The sequence below is a fragment of the Battus philenor genome, unplaced genomic scaffold, assembly GCF_028537555.1.
Source record: "Battus philenor isolate CCGP_79_NKW_IND1 unplaced genomic scaffold, ilBatPhil1.0.hap1 SCAF_23, whole genome shotgun sequence".
Classification (NCBI taxonomy): domain Eukaryota; kingdom Metazoa; phylum Arthropoda; class Insecta; order Lepidoptera; family Papilionidae; genus Battus; species Battus philenor.
The window spans coordinates 1,788,619-1,803,025 of NW_027181686.1; the positions used below are offsets into that span (position 1 = coordinate 1,788,619).

The window sequence follows — 14,407 nt, forward strand, 5'->3', positions numbered from 1 at the left end:
TACGCTATGAAAATAACTAAATTGTAATATATAAATCTTATATATCTCGCGTCGGCTCCAAGTCTTTGACGGATTCTTGGTATATACTGGCCTAAGAAAGTCTCCAATGTAGTTCTCTGGAAATGCAAAGGTGATGTGCCGATCCACCAGCATATCAAACGTCGCAAGTGGAACTGGATAGGCGACACGCTCCGAAGGGACCCTGATCACATTCCGAGGCAAGCCCTACAATGGAATCCTCAAGGATGACCACTGCAGAAGTGAAGGCAGTTGGAATGACGTGGAGCGAAGTAAAGCGCGAGGCTCAAGACCGCTCGAGATGGCGGCGTACTGTGGACGCCCTCTGCCTCATCTTGGGGACACAGGAATAAATGTATATGCATGCATAACTACAGAAATTAGTGAAAAAAAATAGCAATGTACATAATGCACACAATGTTTCCTCTATCAAACCTTTACGTACCTTTGTCGCTAAACGGCGATGTGTACGTATTATGGAACGATTATTGAAATACGAATTCCAGTTTAAGAGCACTGATGATTATATAATTGTAAGGCTATAAATTTAGTTGTGCTATACCTACATATTATACACATACATACTGCTATTCTGAGCAGTAGCTCAGTGGTAGACGACTGATACTTACAATCGTTGCGAATTCGATTCCTGTGATACAATGTTATATTATTATAGTAAGTGGTAGCCATTAATATATTTATAAAAGGTGTTTTTTTGTATCTTAGTGATAATTTTCTTTCGCAGTTTTGTTTTACCTTTTTATTTGTATTTTATAACCTTGCTTCACGTACCTTCAATAATTTATCCCTGCACCACCTTATGTTGGAAATTAGTAGAGAATGCCTTCGGCTTTAAGTTCGCTGATATACATAAATTTTATAGAGTTAAATAAATAAAAAAATACATACGAAACATGCATATATTGGATTGCCACTTGCATCACTTGAACGAAGACTTAGTTATTTCAAATCATCACTAGTGTCAAAAATAAATGGTAAAAAATGATTCTAAATTATACAAATATTCTAAAGCCCAATTCATAATTGACTAATAATCACATGTTCGTAACAGATGATGATAAATTATTTAAAATTATCGCTATTTCGTATAGAATTATTTTATTCAGAATCGATGATCTTAACGATTTACACTGTCAGATCTAAAATCCATAAGTTTAATAAGATATTATTTAAATAAACGGCTATAAATTAAAAATCAATAAAGGAGTAAGTGATTATAGTCAATGACGAACAGAATAAGCTTTCAGCGTTCATTTATCAATTAAACGAAATCGCGATTTATCCACAAATATGTACAAGGGAAAGCTTTTGACGTAATGAAAGCGTCGTCCTAATCATTCGACTCTAGCGGATACAAATCGCCCAGCGGGCCGCGACCACCCGCCGTCTATCAAAATCATTAAAAATAACGCACCGAGGACAGTCACCACGTTATTCGATGGATACACCCAAATTTTCATCAAACATATGACGCTGTACAATTCATAAGCGATAGCGAGGAAACAAAAAAAAGTTCATTAAAAAATAACTTTTTTATATATCGTATACATGTATATATATATATATATATATATATATATATATATATATATATATATATATATATATATATCTCTTCGAGCTACGTCGGTGATGGTTCTTTTGCTGATCTCTGATGCTGATGATGAGTGATCTTGATCCTTCTCATCAGGCCTTCGAATGACTGCTGGAACCTTGAGTTTCTAGAGTGGAAGCCACGGACCTGCAAGCTTGGGAGGTTCATCCACAAGTTAAACAGGCTACCATGTCAAAGACGTGGGAAGAAGTTAAATGCAGACCGGTTTCAATCGGTCTTATTAGAAATATTTATAAGAAGCCTTTGTCTAGAGGTGAACATCTTGTGGCTGAAATAATGATGATGATCATTGTAGCCTCTCCAAAAAATTTCATAAAGTCAAAGTCATCTTTATTGTTTAATATAATGTTTTATTAATTGACAATGATTATTCACATGTCAATGTTAAGCTTTTTTGACGTTAAATGCTTTTATATTGCTAAGCTTTTTCGACGTTAAGTTCACTGTCATAATTTCTGTCGGAGAACATCGAAAAAAGTTAATTAACAATTATTCATAATAATAAAATAATAATAGAAGCTGTTTAATTTCTGATTCGTGTTTTAGTTTTTTTTTTGTACAATTACATAACCTAATCTAATATTTTTATAAATAAAACTGCTTTACAATTATCTTTATTTTATTTAGTACCTTTGATCGGAACTACTTCTTTAAACGCCTCCTCCAGGCTTTTACAGACGTCTCTATCCATAACTTTTTTTCTTCATTCACTTCCTGCTATTGTTTATATATTTTTTATCCACCTTTTTCTGGTGCGCGCTTTTCCTTCATCCTTTTGGACATTTCTATATAGTTCGTCTGTATATCTTGCTATATGCTTACTAACATTTTTGTCTTAAGTCATGCTGTAATGCGTCTATAATTCTAATGTTTTGCATTACTTTCCGCTTTTTATTAAAAAAAAATTTAAATAAACATAAATTATTAAGAAAGTACACGCAATTAACTGTAATCGTTCAATTGAATGTCTACAACTAAAATATAAAAAAGTCTCTTTTTGTCTTTAAGTTTGTTTTAAATAAGTTTTACATAATTACATTGAGTCGTAGTCACTCGCAAGCCTCATAAAAATTTGCTGCATTTGCTGCAAAATCGAATTAGAAATGAGCAGATTCGTAGTAGAACCAAGATCACCGAAGTAGGTTGAAGAATTTCCCGTCTGGAGTGGCAGTGCGATCGATGGCGGTTGGGGCAGAAAAGTTCTTGAATGGCGAACACAAGTTGGTAAACATGACGTAGGTACGCCCCCTACTAGATGGACAGGCGAAGGGTTAAGGTTGTGGGTAGTCATTGAATGTAGAAAGTGCAAGAACAGACATCTTGGAGATCTTTAGGGGTTGCCTATACCTTGCAGTGGGCATCAATCAGCTGAAAAGAACAAGAAGGTGTAGATCAGCGAATATTAGTTTGTCAATTATGCATCTGTCATCACTGGTAGCATATATTAGTCAAAGATTCCTCATTCGGCCCTTGGAGATACTTTTTTTTGTTATGGAGATTTTGGTTTTTATAGAAAAAGAGATTAATACCTCTCTATTTAATCAAGACACTTGGTTTTAGGAGGAAATTAGGATGACGAGTTAGACTGGTAGCATATATATTTGTCGACTTTCATATTAGGGCATTGTAAAGGAGTATATCAATGTATAGTGAATTGCGAAACCGCTATCGCTTATGGTTTGCGCCGTGTCGATCGCATGCCGCCGCCGCGCCCGCGAGCCCAACACGATATGCAAATATGGGACATAAAGGTAATATTTCGTGATAGTGGAGCCGTAATTAATAAAATATGTCCTCTTCGAGCTATTAGTTGGGCGCGGATTCCTGGGTATTAGCGATTGCTTCGTCCGTCTGATTTATGTGTGGGCGTTGGCGCTGTTTGCGTTGTGTGTGACCTTAATTATTTTTTGATATACATTCATTCGGAATAATTTGTGCTAGCCATTGTACACAGAAAGGGACGCCGTTCAGGTTTTATTCAAATTCAAGTTGAATCAAACTAATCGTTTCTTTTATAACACACATTATTTCGTATTGTACTGTACTGTTCCAAGAAATATTCTGACTTGAAACATTATGACATCATTTATATGAAACTAGAAAATAGTTTACAAGAAAAAATTGGAAAGACTGAATATAAAACAGCCACATATCGATTGATTCTATATACACGATGATTGGTTATATATGTTTAAAGGCTTTAAAAGTCGGAACATATAGAGCTTTTTCACGTTTCACGTATATTGTGATATTTATTCACAGGTCCGAGTTTAATACTGATAATAACATACGGTCATTGAGGTTTAATTCGTACGTCGCTCCGAAAACAACACATTCTGTCAACTACCGGCGCTCCCTGCTCTTGACCTGCTGCCGCCTGATCAGCCCTAGGAGATGTGGCTGCTTACCACCACCATCAGGGGAGTACCAAGCTGCGGTGTAAAATCGGACCAGGCCGTCTGCCCACTACCCTTTCGATTTAAATACATTTTTCTTCTGTTACCGAGTTCGCTGTTCACATTACCACCAACAGCCTCGTACGGTACAATTTATCTGTTAATTGTATATCTATAAATCTGTGTTATACTTTATTGTAAGATGTATCGTTGTGGAATTTCTCCCTGCGTCTTCTCCGCATCTATTGCACAGAAAAAAAAAGAACATAAAAAGTTGACGATCAAACGATTTAATAAACGAATTTTATCTATACCTTCATCTTTTACAGTAATATGTGTGACAAATAACGAATGTAACATATAATAAACATAAAAATACCATTCGATAGGTCATATAAGGTACATTATGAACGTGTATGGCATGTTTGCATGTTGAACGCCAATTAACGCATCGGGAATTTCGGTTCCAGTGACGTGAAAGTTAATTTGATTTAACGATCTAGTATTTCGGCGAAAGAATTGTTAATGGCGCCCAATGAGGTGCGGTGAAATAATTTACCCCTAGCTTTTCTATGTATGACCATGGAATGATAGAGTAAAATATTACTTAATACTTCCAATGTTATTATTCGTAGTGATTTTTACGACAGGAAGCACCAAATTAAAAAACAAAATGAAAACCCTTTATTTAACATATCCAGGCTTACATCTTGAGTTGATCTAAAAATGAATCCTACACTTGTTCCGATAGTAAATATCTTAGATCTAAGAAGAAATGGATTGAGAAACTTTATAATAAGCTACATAGTGCACAGGATCTGACCGCCGAGGCCTAAGGTTTCTGGAGGGACCACAGACTGACACGATCTAGGCCAGTGATTCCCAAAGTGGTCTATATCGACCCCTAGGGGTCTATGACAACCTGCAAGGGGTCTACGTCAACGAAAAAAAAATTTGGGGGTCTATGAAATGAAAATGGGGGTCCACGATAGTGGATCTCAGCACATACACTGATAGTACCTATTTACTTACATCATACTATCTTATAATATCAAAACATTTACATTATTTATAAAAGTACCTATGAAATAAAAAAAAAATATTTAATGTTACGTATATTTTACACAACAGATACAAAATTTTATTTGACTAATTTTATTGACTTTACAATATCTGTCATCGATAAACTTTCTGCTGCATTCGGCGATGGAAGTGTATTTTCCAATTAAAGAAAATATTTCGTAATAGATAAACTATATATAAATATCTAATATATAACTCACTTAGTTTTTGGCACTAATCGGTGTAACATTACTCCTGAAGATGCCCTGTGGAGGGGTGAAAAACGTGTTGAGTGATTTAACGGTGGTAGTTGTGTAATTTGCATCGTTTGCCGCATGCGCATTCATCACCGCGCTGGCGGGCGGTGCACTTTATTGCACGACTACTGCTATATAGCGGAAGTAGATATTAGGCATTTTTTATAACTACATATAAGTAAAAAACCATAGTTATTCTAGCACATTATAATACAATAAAGACAGCAGTTACTGTCTAAGTCACGATAAACAAGTTTCAAAGATGGTAAGACTGAGATAAGAGAAGGATCATAGAACTGTCTTTGATATGGAGAATTACAATCACAGCTACTCGTTTTTATATATCATCACCATCATTTCAACAGTAACACGTCGACTGCTGAAAATAGGTCTTTCTCGTATAATTCTAAAAGAAATAGTTTAAAGCCACCTTTATCCAGTCTTACAATGACTTTATTAAGATCATCTATACGCCTTAAGGTTCTATCAACCACTAGTTATGTGTGCAACACAGTATATATGTTATTTACATATAGTTGGTAATAACATAAGAAAGAAATAGTATAGATACTGAAGCTATACATAAAGAAAATTTTGAACAGCAAACTATTCCAAAATGTTCATACTTTGATATTTCGAAATTGATTTGATTTTTAAACGGTTTTATTTAGTTCGACCCGTACGGAATTTATTTATTTGGGTCAAAATTAGAAATTGAAATTTAAGCACCTTCCCGTTGTAAGATTGATCTGAAATTTGGTACACACATTTAATTTAGATGACAATACAATATAATAAAATCAATAACATTATAAATCTAAGAAGGCCGCCGATACAAAATGGCGGATTACATATTTTTCCTTAACCCCCTCAATATGGGTATCAAATGAAAGAGCTATACTAGTAAAACACGATGGTTATGTCAAAATTTAAAATTCAAGATGGACGCCGTTTCAATATGGCGGACTAGGTACATATTTTTCCACAACCACCACAATATGGGTATCAAAAAACCGTTTAACTTAAAAGTTTTTTAAATGTATTTTTTAGATCTTACTTTAAAATAGTTTTTATTTATATTTTAGAGATATGCAGCATGAATGCACGTTTCGATATTTAGCATGCACTGTAGATAAACCAGAGGTCGTTCGATATTTATCAAAGTAATTGACAATTGGATAAATAACAGTGATAAGGACTATATATAACAGGAGCACGAATAGCAATTTTTAATATAAGAAGCAGCTTTTCTAATGCGCAGTTATCATAATGAGTTTTATAAATAAAACAGTTTTGGTGACCGGCTCAAGTTCCGGTATAGGCGCCGCTACTGTCATAGGATTTGCCAAAGAAGGCGCTGATGTAGTCTTAGTCGGAAGGAACCAAGTGAAACTCAATAAAGTGCGTAATAAATGCGAAAGTTTCGGAAGTAAAACTCTTGTTGTTAAATCAGATGTAACAAATGATGACGACATCAAAAGGATTATAGAAGAAACGATCAATAAATTTGGAAAATTAGATGTTCTGGTCAATAACGTCGGTAGCTTTGTTCTTACAGACTTTAAAAGTGAAAATTTCATGTCCCTCTACGATGCTGTGATGAACTTAAACTTAAGATCATCCGTTTTTATCACGCATCTAGCTACCTCGCATCTCATTAAAACGAAGGGAAACGTTTTGTTCATATCAAGCATTGGTGCAAAGAGATGTGTAGGTAATGCAGATTCGATTTCGTACAGTACATCCAAGGACGCGCTAACTCGTTTCGCCAAATGTGCGGCGCTGAAGCTATCGGAGAATGGGGTCCGAGTAAATGTTATCAGTCCAGGACCCGTTCGTACGGACGCTCTGGAAAATTTGCCACACGTGTCCTGGGAGCAATTAGCTGATATAACAGCTTTCAAAAGAGTAAGCGAACCAACAGAAATCGCTGATCTTATTCTTTTCTTGGCGAGCGAAAAGGCGCGTGGCATTACAGGAGCTGATTTTATTATTGATAACGGATATTTAGTAAAAAGATAAAAAATGAATCGTCAAAAACAAACACACGTACATTTTTGGTTTTACAACGATGTTTATAATTTTGCCTGATACGTAGACAGATAATTATTAAATTGGTTTTGGACCTATCTAAAAGACTTATCACAACGTCTACGAGTCGTATGTTGCCACCGCTGTCCACAAATACAAAAAGTAGGCTTTCATTTGCATAATTAACGTACGATCCACAGACCCGTGTCCTTATCGCATCCTTAAACAAACTTACATCGGAGCCTTCTGATTTACTGGATCCGTCTGTGATTAAAATAAACTATATTGTTATTAAAACATTGTAAAACCTCCTGATTTATAGTTTGTTGTGTGTTTTTCTACAATTGCATTTGTACCCTCCTTGCTTTGTGTTGAAGTATTAGATTAAAAATATTATCATTGATATCATTTTAATCATGGCATGTTTACAACCAAACGTATGCTTCACCTGTAGATTATAAATAATACCGGTTACAAGTGGTCTTCTTCAACGTCTTTCGATGATCTTCACATGGACCTTGTAAGTTTTATGCTGCGCTTGCCGGCCCATGGTATCCACGTATCCATCCATCCATCTATTCAGTTAAAATGTCTTCGGAAGTAGTATCACACCTTTTACCATCACAATTAGCCAATATAATAAAAACTAGCTGTTCCCGCAAACGTGGTATTGCAAAAAAAATTAAGTTTTTAATTAACAAATAAAAATAAGGGTTGATCGTAGAGGGATGAAAATTTAGAGTTGTATGTATTTTTGTATGCTGTATTATAATAAAATAACAACCAAAAAAATTGTCTAAAAAATAAAAAAATAAATTTAGGGGTGGACCACCCTTATCTCTTAGGGGTATGGAAAATAGATAGTAGCCGATTCTCAGACCTACTGAATACGCATATAAAATTTGGTAAAAGTCGGTCAAGCCGTTAAGGAGGAGTTCAAGTTCGAAAACCGTGACAGACACGAGAATTTTATATATTAGATATATCAGGCGATGTATCTGACGAATTTTTTTTAGTTTATTAGATCCTCGATTACGGATCCGCTAGCCCTGAGTTCGAAGAAGCTGCAAAAGCCAAAACTGCTAACAGCGTCTACCAGCAATCAAATATAGCGCAATTATCCACACTAGAATTTTAGTATACTTTGTCATTATCTAATCTTTTAGAGTTATTATTATCTAATAACATAATTATCCTAAGCGAATAATAATAACAAATAAAAACAATGTGCATTCGACACATGACTGTATAATATCTCAAAGCAGCCACTTCATGGTAAATAATCATTTCCGTGGTCAGAGTTCATGGTTGTTCATATTATATGTTATAAGGATGTGTACACACGCAGCTATGTACCTTTTAACAAATTTCTGTCGTATTTTATTGAGTTGAATTTTTTTCTATTATATTACGTAATGATTACATAAATGACGTCATCCTTTTGAAACATTCCGAGCAAAATTTATTATTCGACTTTTAGCAGCATTTAAATAAATTTGACCAGTAAAACAAAAATTCGAAGAATCTTCGAGAAACTCATTTGCGATCATATTTAGGAAATAATTTTTTTCGCCATTTTGTATACTAATTAGATATATGTAAGTATAACATTAAACTTATATCTTGCAGTATCTATCAGCTGGCATGATGATAATAATGATAATGATAATATGATATCACCCGAAATGTAATGAAAAAGATTTTACTGTCGAAATCATAAAACCTTAAAGAAACTGACTCGTGAAGTAATGCATATACAAATGAAATAACAAAACACGTGTTTGAAGTGTCAAATATTTATTAGAATCATCGATATTACAATACCCGGCGATAAATATTGTACATCGACCTTTGGAAGAGACAATCGGCTAAATTCGGCTTCGTAGAGCTTTATCTCTGTCGCACGTCTGACAAAACGTCTCATAGGTAGTGTTGGAAGATCTGGCCTTACCGATCAGTAATGAGAGGATCTCGACCGTAAGCGACCACGATGGAGCCTATTCTGGGCAGATCATACAACGTCGTTGCCTCTGGAGCCGCTATAAAAGAGCTGTTATTTTAATATAACAAACATACACTCCAATTTTATTTACTCGTATAGATTAATAAATAATAGATTGCTGCAAAATCGAATCATAAATTAGAAAAACCGTAGAAGAACCAGGATCGATGCAGCTCGAAAAGTTGCTCCTCTGAAATGGCGGTAGACGGAGCACATAGCACGTGCAGCTGATGGCATTTGGAACCGTAAGGTTCTTCGGTGATGACCAAGAGCCGGTAGACGCGGCATGGTCAACCCCCCCCCCCCCATCTCCCAGGTAAACTGCTGACATAATTAAAGTCGCGAGGAATCTCTGAAATCGGACAACGCAGAACTGATCATCGTGGCGTTCTTTGGGAGAGTTCAGTGCCTTGCAGTGAGCCTCCATCGGCTGAAATGATCAATAATTTCAGGGGATGGGGGAATTATCAGCCGCCAGAGTAAAAAACAATGTAAATAAACTCTACAATAGATGTATCATAGCCTATATTATTTTTTTTTGTTTTTTTTTTTAACAATTTTTTTTAAATTATTACCTTTTACTTATAACAACGTTAATTTCAATTAATCAGATGTTCGACTCAAGCGTCGATTATCAGGATTATTGATAAAATTCAATTAGTACGTATGAATGTAAAATCAATTTAACTTGTTACGTGATATTTGTTTATTAGTTGTAATGTTTACGAGATATTTATAAATGTTTTATCTCTGTTTATCTGGTATACATATGTACAATAAAATTCCACAGTAAATTTCATAATTGCTGTACAGCTACTGCACTTGAGGAAATCCCAATCAATACGAAAATATATTATTAAAAAAAAGAATATTCTATCTAAGAAAACTACACATTTGACAATGTATATGTGTATATATACATATATATAATTTTGAGGGATGCTCACCCTGGAAGCTAATTATTAATAAACATTCTTTATAAGACTATATTTGTAAAAAACAACTGTTGAATTTCTACCCGGCTCTTCTCATCAAAGTTGGCTTCCGAGCCGGTGGTAGTTTCCTGTAGGTATAGCAACGCCGACAATTCACGTTGATTTACGAATAAATAATGTATTTATTGGCATCGTTATTAGTTATAGATATATTTCGAAATTTAAATATATTTCATAAGGTCTAGAATAATCCTTAACATGACAGTGCTATATCACATCAATCACTGTGATAACAAGTATATAGATACGTACACAAGACGCGAGCGTTTAGTGTTAAAAACGACCTTGTCTAAGGCGCACTTAATACAGAATGAGTTATGTAAATAAAACAGTTTTGGTGACCGGGTCAAGTGCAGGTATCGGCGCAGCGACTGCGATCGAGTACGCAAAGCAAGGCGCCGAAGTCGTCATAGTAGGAAGAAACGAAGTGAACCTCAATAATGTGAGAGAGAAATGTGAAAGTTTCGGAAGTAAAACACTTGTTATCAAAGCCGACGTAATGATAGACGAAGACGCAAAAAGGATAATAGACGAAACTATTAAGAAATTCGGAAAGCTCGATGTATTGGTCAACAACGCAGCTATATACGAATTTACAGACTTAACGAAAGATGATTTCATGGCACGCTTTGATCGCGTGATGAACATAAACTTCAGAGCATCGGTATTCCTCACTCATCTGGCTACGCCTCATCTGATTAAAACGAAAGGAAACATTATTTTCATATCAAGCATAGCCGCGTCAATTTGTGGTGGAGATTCGGATTTAATTTCGTACTGCTCGTCTAAAGCTGCGCTTAATCGTTTTGCAGAGGTCGCGGCACTGAAACTATCTGAACACGGTATCCGGGTGAACATAATTAGTCCAGGACCAGTTGCTACGGGTATGTTGGAAAAAAACATGAGAGACAAAACGTCAATAGAACAATGGGGCGAGGTTACAGCTCTGAAAAGAGTGACCGCACCGGAAGAAATAGCCGATTTGATCTTATTCTTAACCAGCGAAAAGGCGCGAGGAATTACAGGATCCGATTTCGTAACGGATAATGGAGTATTATTGAAGGCATAGACGATTGTTTGCAATGTGTAAAATTCTTTAAACGTATTACGTTTGTAACACAATATTCAATAAATACATTTAAAAAAACTTTTAAGTTAAACGGTTTTTTGATACCCATATTGTGGTGGTTGTGAAAAAATATGTACCTAGTCCGCCATATTGGAACGGCGTCCATCTTGAATTTTAAATTTTGACATAATCATCGTGTTTTACTAGTGTAGCCCTTTCATTTGATACACATATTGAGGGGGTTAAGGAAAAATATGCAATCCGCCATATTGTATCGGCGGCCATCTTAGATTTATAATGTTATTGATTTTATTATATTGTTTTGTCATCTAAATTAAATGTGTGTACCAAATTTCAGATCAATCTGACAACGGGAAGGTGCTTAAATTTCAATTTCTAATTTTGACCCAAATAAATAAACAAATAAATTCCGTACGGGTCGAACTAAATAAAACCGTTTAAAAATTAAAGCCATCGGAAATATTAAATAAAGTATTTACAATTACATACTATTCTATGTTACGATTTACTGCACACGGTACACGCCTTCCTACTTTCATATATTCAGACTTTGCGCTGAATGTCTCGGCACGGGAGACTCGGAGTGGTGATGCCACATATACATTCATTCAACTGTAAATATTTACGTATTCTGTATAATAAAGTCATTGTCTATTTCACCTTTAACCCATTTTAATCAATTAAGTTGAATATAAATGAGAGTCACTGTCGTGATTCTTACAAAATCACTAAATCGGGCGCGGTGTAACGCAACCGCACGCGTTATTTTAATAAATGATAGCTTATCTCACGACATGTCTGGCGGTGTTATTTATTTTTTTTAATTTACGTAATAGTTCTACACTCGGTATGTGTATAACGTGACCGATTCATTGCAATCGCTCGAGTTATATTTTGTATTTAATGGAATGAGGCGTTACATTGCGGAAGTCCATCCTAAATAAGAAAGGACCAATATCTGGCCACCTCCGCACATGCAGTGGTTGTCGTGCATGAAAGTGCACCGCCCGCCAGCCCGCTCGTAAATGCGCAAGCGACAGACAATGCCAACTACACAACCGCCACCGTAAATTCACCCAACACGTGTTTCACCCCTCCACGGGGCATCTTCAGGAGTTGTTACACCGATTAGTGCTAAACACCGAGTCTTATATTTTGTATACAAGCTGTACCGATATACGTGAGTTTAAAGAATTTATACTCATGAAACTTTGATAAGTTATTTAAAAACAATTTCCTGTTGGATTATTTACATAGAAATCAAAGCATGCACACATGTTTTATTTAAGTTCATTTTTTAACTTTATAATACCTTTACATTTCTTCAAAACTTACTTTAGTTAATTGTACAATTGTACTCCTAACAATATAGTTATCTTTCTGTAGTTTATTCTGATATTAATAAATTTTGGTCTTTTTCTCAAATTATAATTATGCTTTTTTTAGTTTTTTTATTCAAATGTATTGTTGGTGTGAATTATGGTAGTGGTGTTTATACAAACCTATAGCATGCGCAGCATTTGACAATCACCGACGTGGTCTTCGTAAGATGCTGTCATGGTTGGTGATGTATGCAACCCGCTTCCAACTGGTGTATTTATAAATTTATAGGTGAAGCCTTTTTTAGCTGTGAACATCTTATAATTGAAATTACTTTCATAATTAAGTTTGACTTATTATATATAAATATACAAGTGTGTATATATATTAAGGCTGTTTTGCCCAATTTTGGGCATAAGTTATCTTCAATATATTTCTCGATATTCATTACTTAAATGCTTGCTTAGTGATGCATAATATGTATCAATAAAAAAGTGAATAACCCAAAAAAACGGTACAATTTGAATAGAGCGGCTAAATAAAAACAATTGGAGTAGTCGCTTTATAAATATAAAAGCCTATGACATTTACGACATATTAAAATACTTTAAAATTTGTTTGTATAGTACACGCGAAATGTATTTTTGGGCAAATGTCATAAATAACAGTTCAATGACCTTAAGTTTTATTTCTGATCAGAAGTAATCTATGACTTGAATCTATGAACTTATTAAATAATAATAGAATGTAAGACAAGACTCTAATGTATTAAAAAGTCTAATCTAAACAAATCTGTAATATCAAAAATAATGATAGAAAATGTAAGAATAAAATAAAGATTAAAAATTAAATTGTACCTAGCCACCTCAGAGTAAAAAAGATGAGGAAAGGAAGGCGACGAAAGCAAGAAGGAATGAAAGAACAAAAAAAAATTGCAAGATATTGTGAAGTATAAAAGGAAAGAATAAAAGAAATTGCGAAGAATGGAAGTGAGTGTAGAATAAAGATAAAACCCTGAAAAAGTTATTTGTAAATAAAGTCCCTGTCCCAAACAAAATAGGGGTACGAGAGGTTCCCAATAGCGGGGGCCATAGAAAAAATCTATGACTTTGTTGGTAGTGACTTGTTATATTTTTTAAACGAAAACTGTTTTTTTTTACGACGCTTTTTATTTTCCAGACGTTTCGAGTTTTTCACATCACAAAGGATCGAATTGAGGGTAAATTAATTTCTTGGCAGTGAAGAGATTCTTTATCCTAACTGATAAAATCAGTAAGATTTTCGAAGGTTCGATGGGTGTCCTCTACAAGGCTTAGGAGTCCTGCAAGGATCGCCACGACAACAGGTCCTGCGCTACATTATAAACAGTAACCCACAAGCACCTGCTCATAACGCTGATCTGTTGAAAAGAGAATGCCATCACTTGCTTTTTTAGCATTGATGTGTTATTTATTTATTTACTTTGTTGGAGATAAACAGTAACAAAAGGCAGTAAGAAAGTACAAGCTTAGAAATATAAAATTAGTTACAGTTGTTACCTTATAACTATCTCACTGAGAACATATAATGATTTATAGTCAAATAATGAAAAACAAATAAA

At 34.7% G+C, this 14,407-nt stretch overlaps 2 protein-coding genes across 2 annotated transcripts; both read left to right on the forward strand.

Annotated features, from left to right (window-relative positions):
* The first annotated feature begins 6,635 nt into the window (after positions 1-6,635).
* Positions 6,636-7,391, forward strand: LOC137924277 (3-oxoacyl-[acyl-carrier-protein] reductase FabG-like). The gene has a single exon (XM_068767661.1). It carries the CDS (start codon positions 6,639-6,641, stop codon positions 7,389-7,391), a length of 753 nt encoding a protein of 250 aa, XP_068623762.1. The 5' UTR covers positions 6,636-6,638.
* Positions 7,392-10,682: 3,291 nt separating this feature from the next.
* On the forward strand, positions 10,683-11,548 carry LOC137924267 (3-oxoacyl-[acyl-carrier-protein] reductase FabG-like). The gene has a single exon (XM_068767650.1). The coding sequence runs from the start codon at positions 10,708-10,710 to the stop codon at positions 11,464-11,466; it is 759 nt and encodes a 252-aa protein (XP_068623751.1). The 5' UTR covers positions 10,683-10,707; the 3' UTR covers positions 11,467-11,548.
* The last annotated feature ends 2,859 nt before the right edge of the window (positions 11,549-14,407 follow it).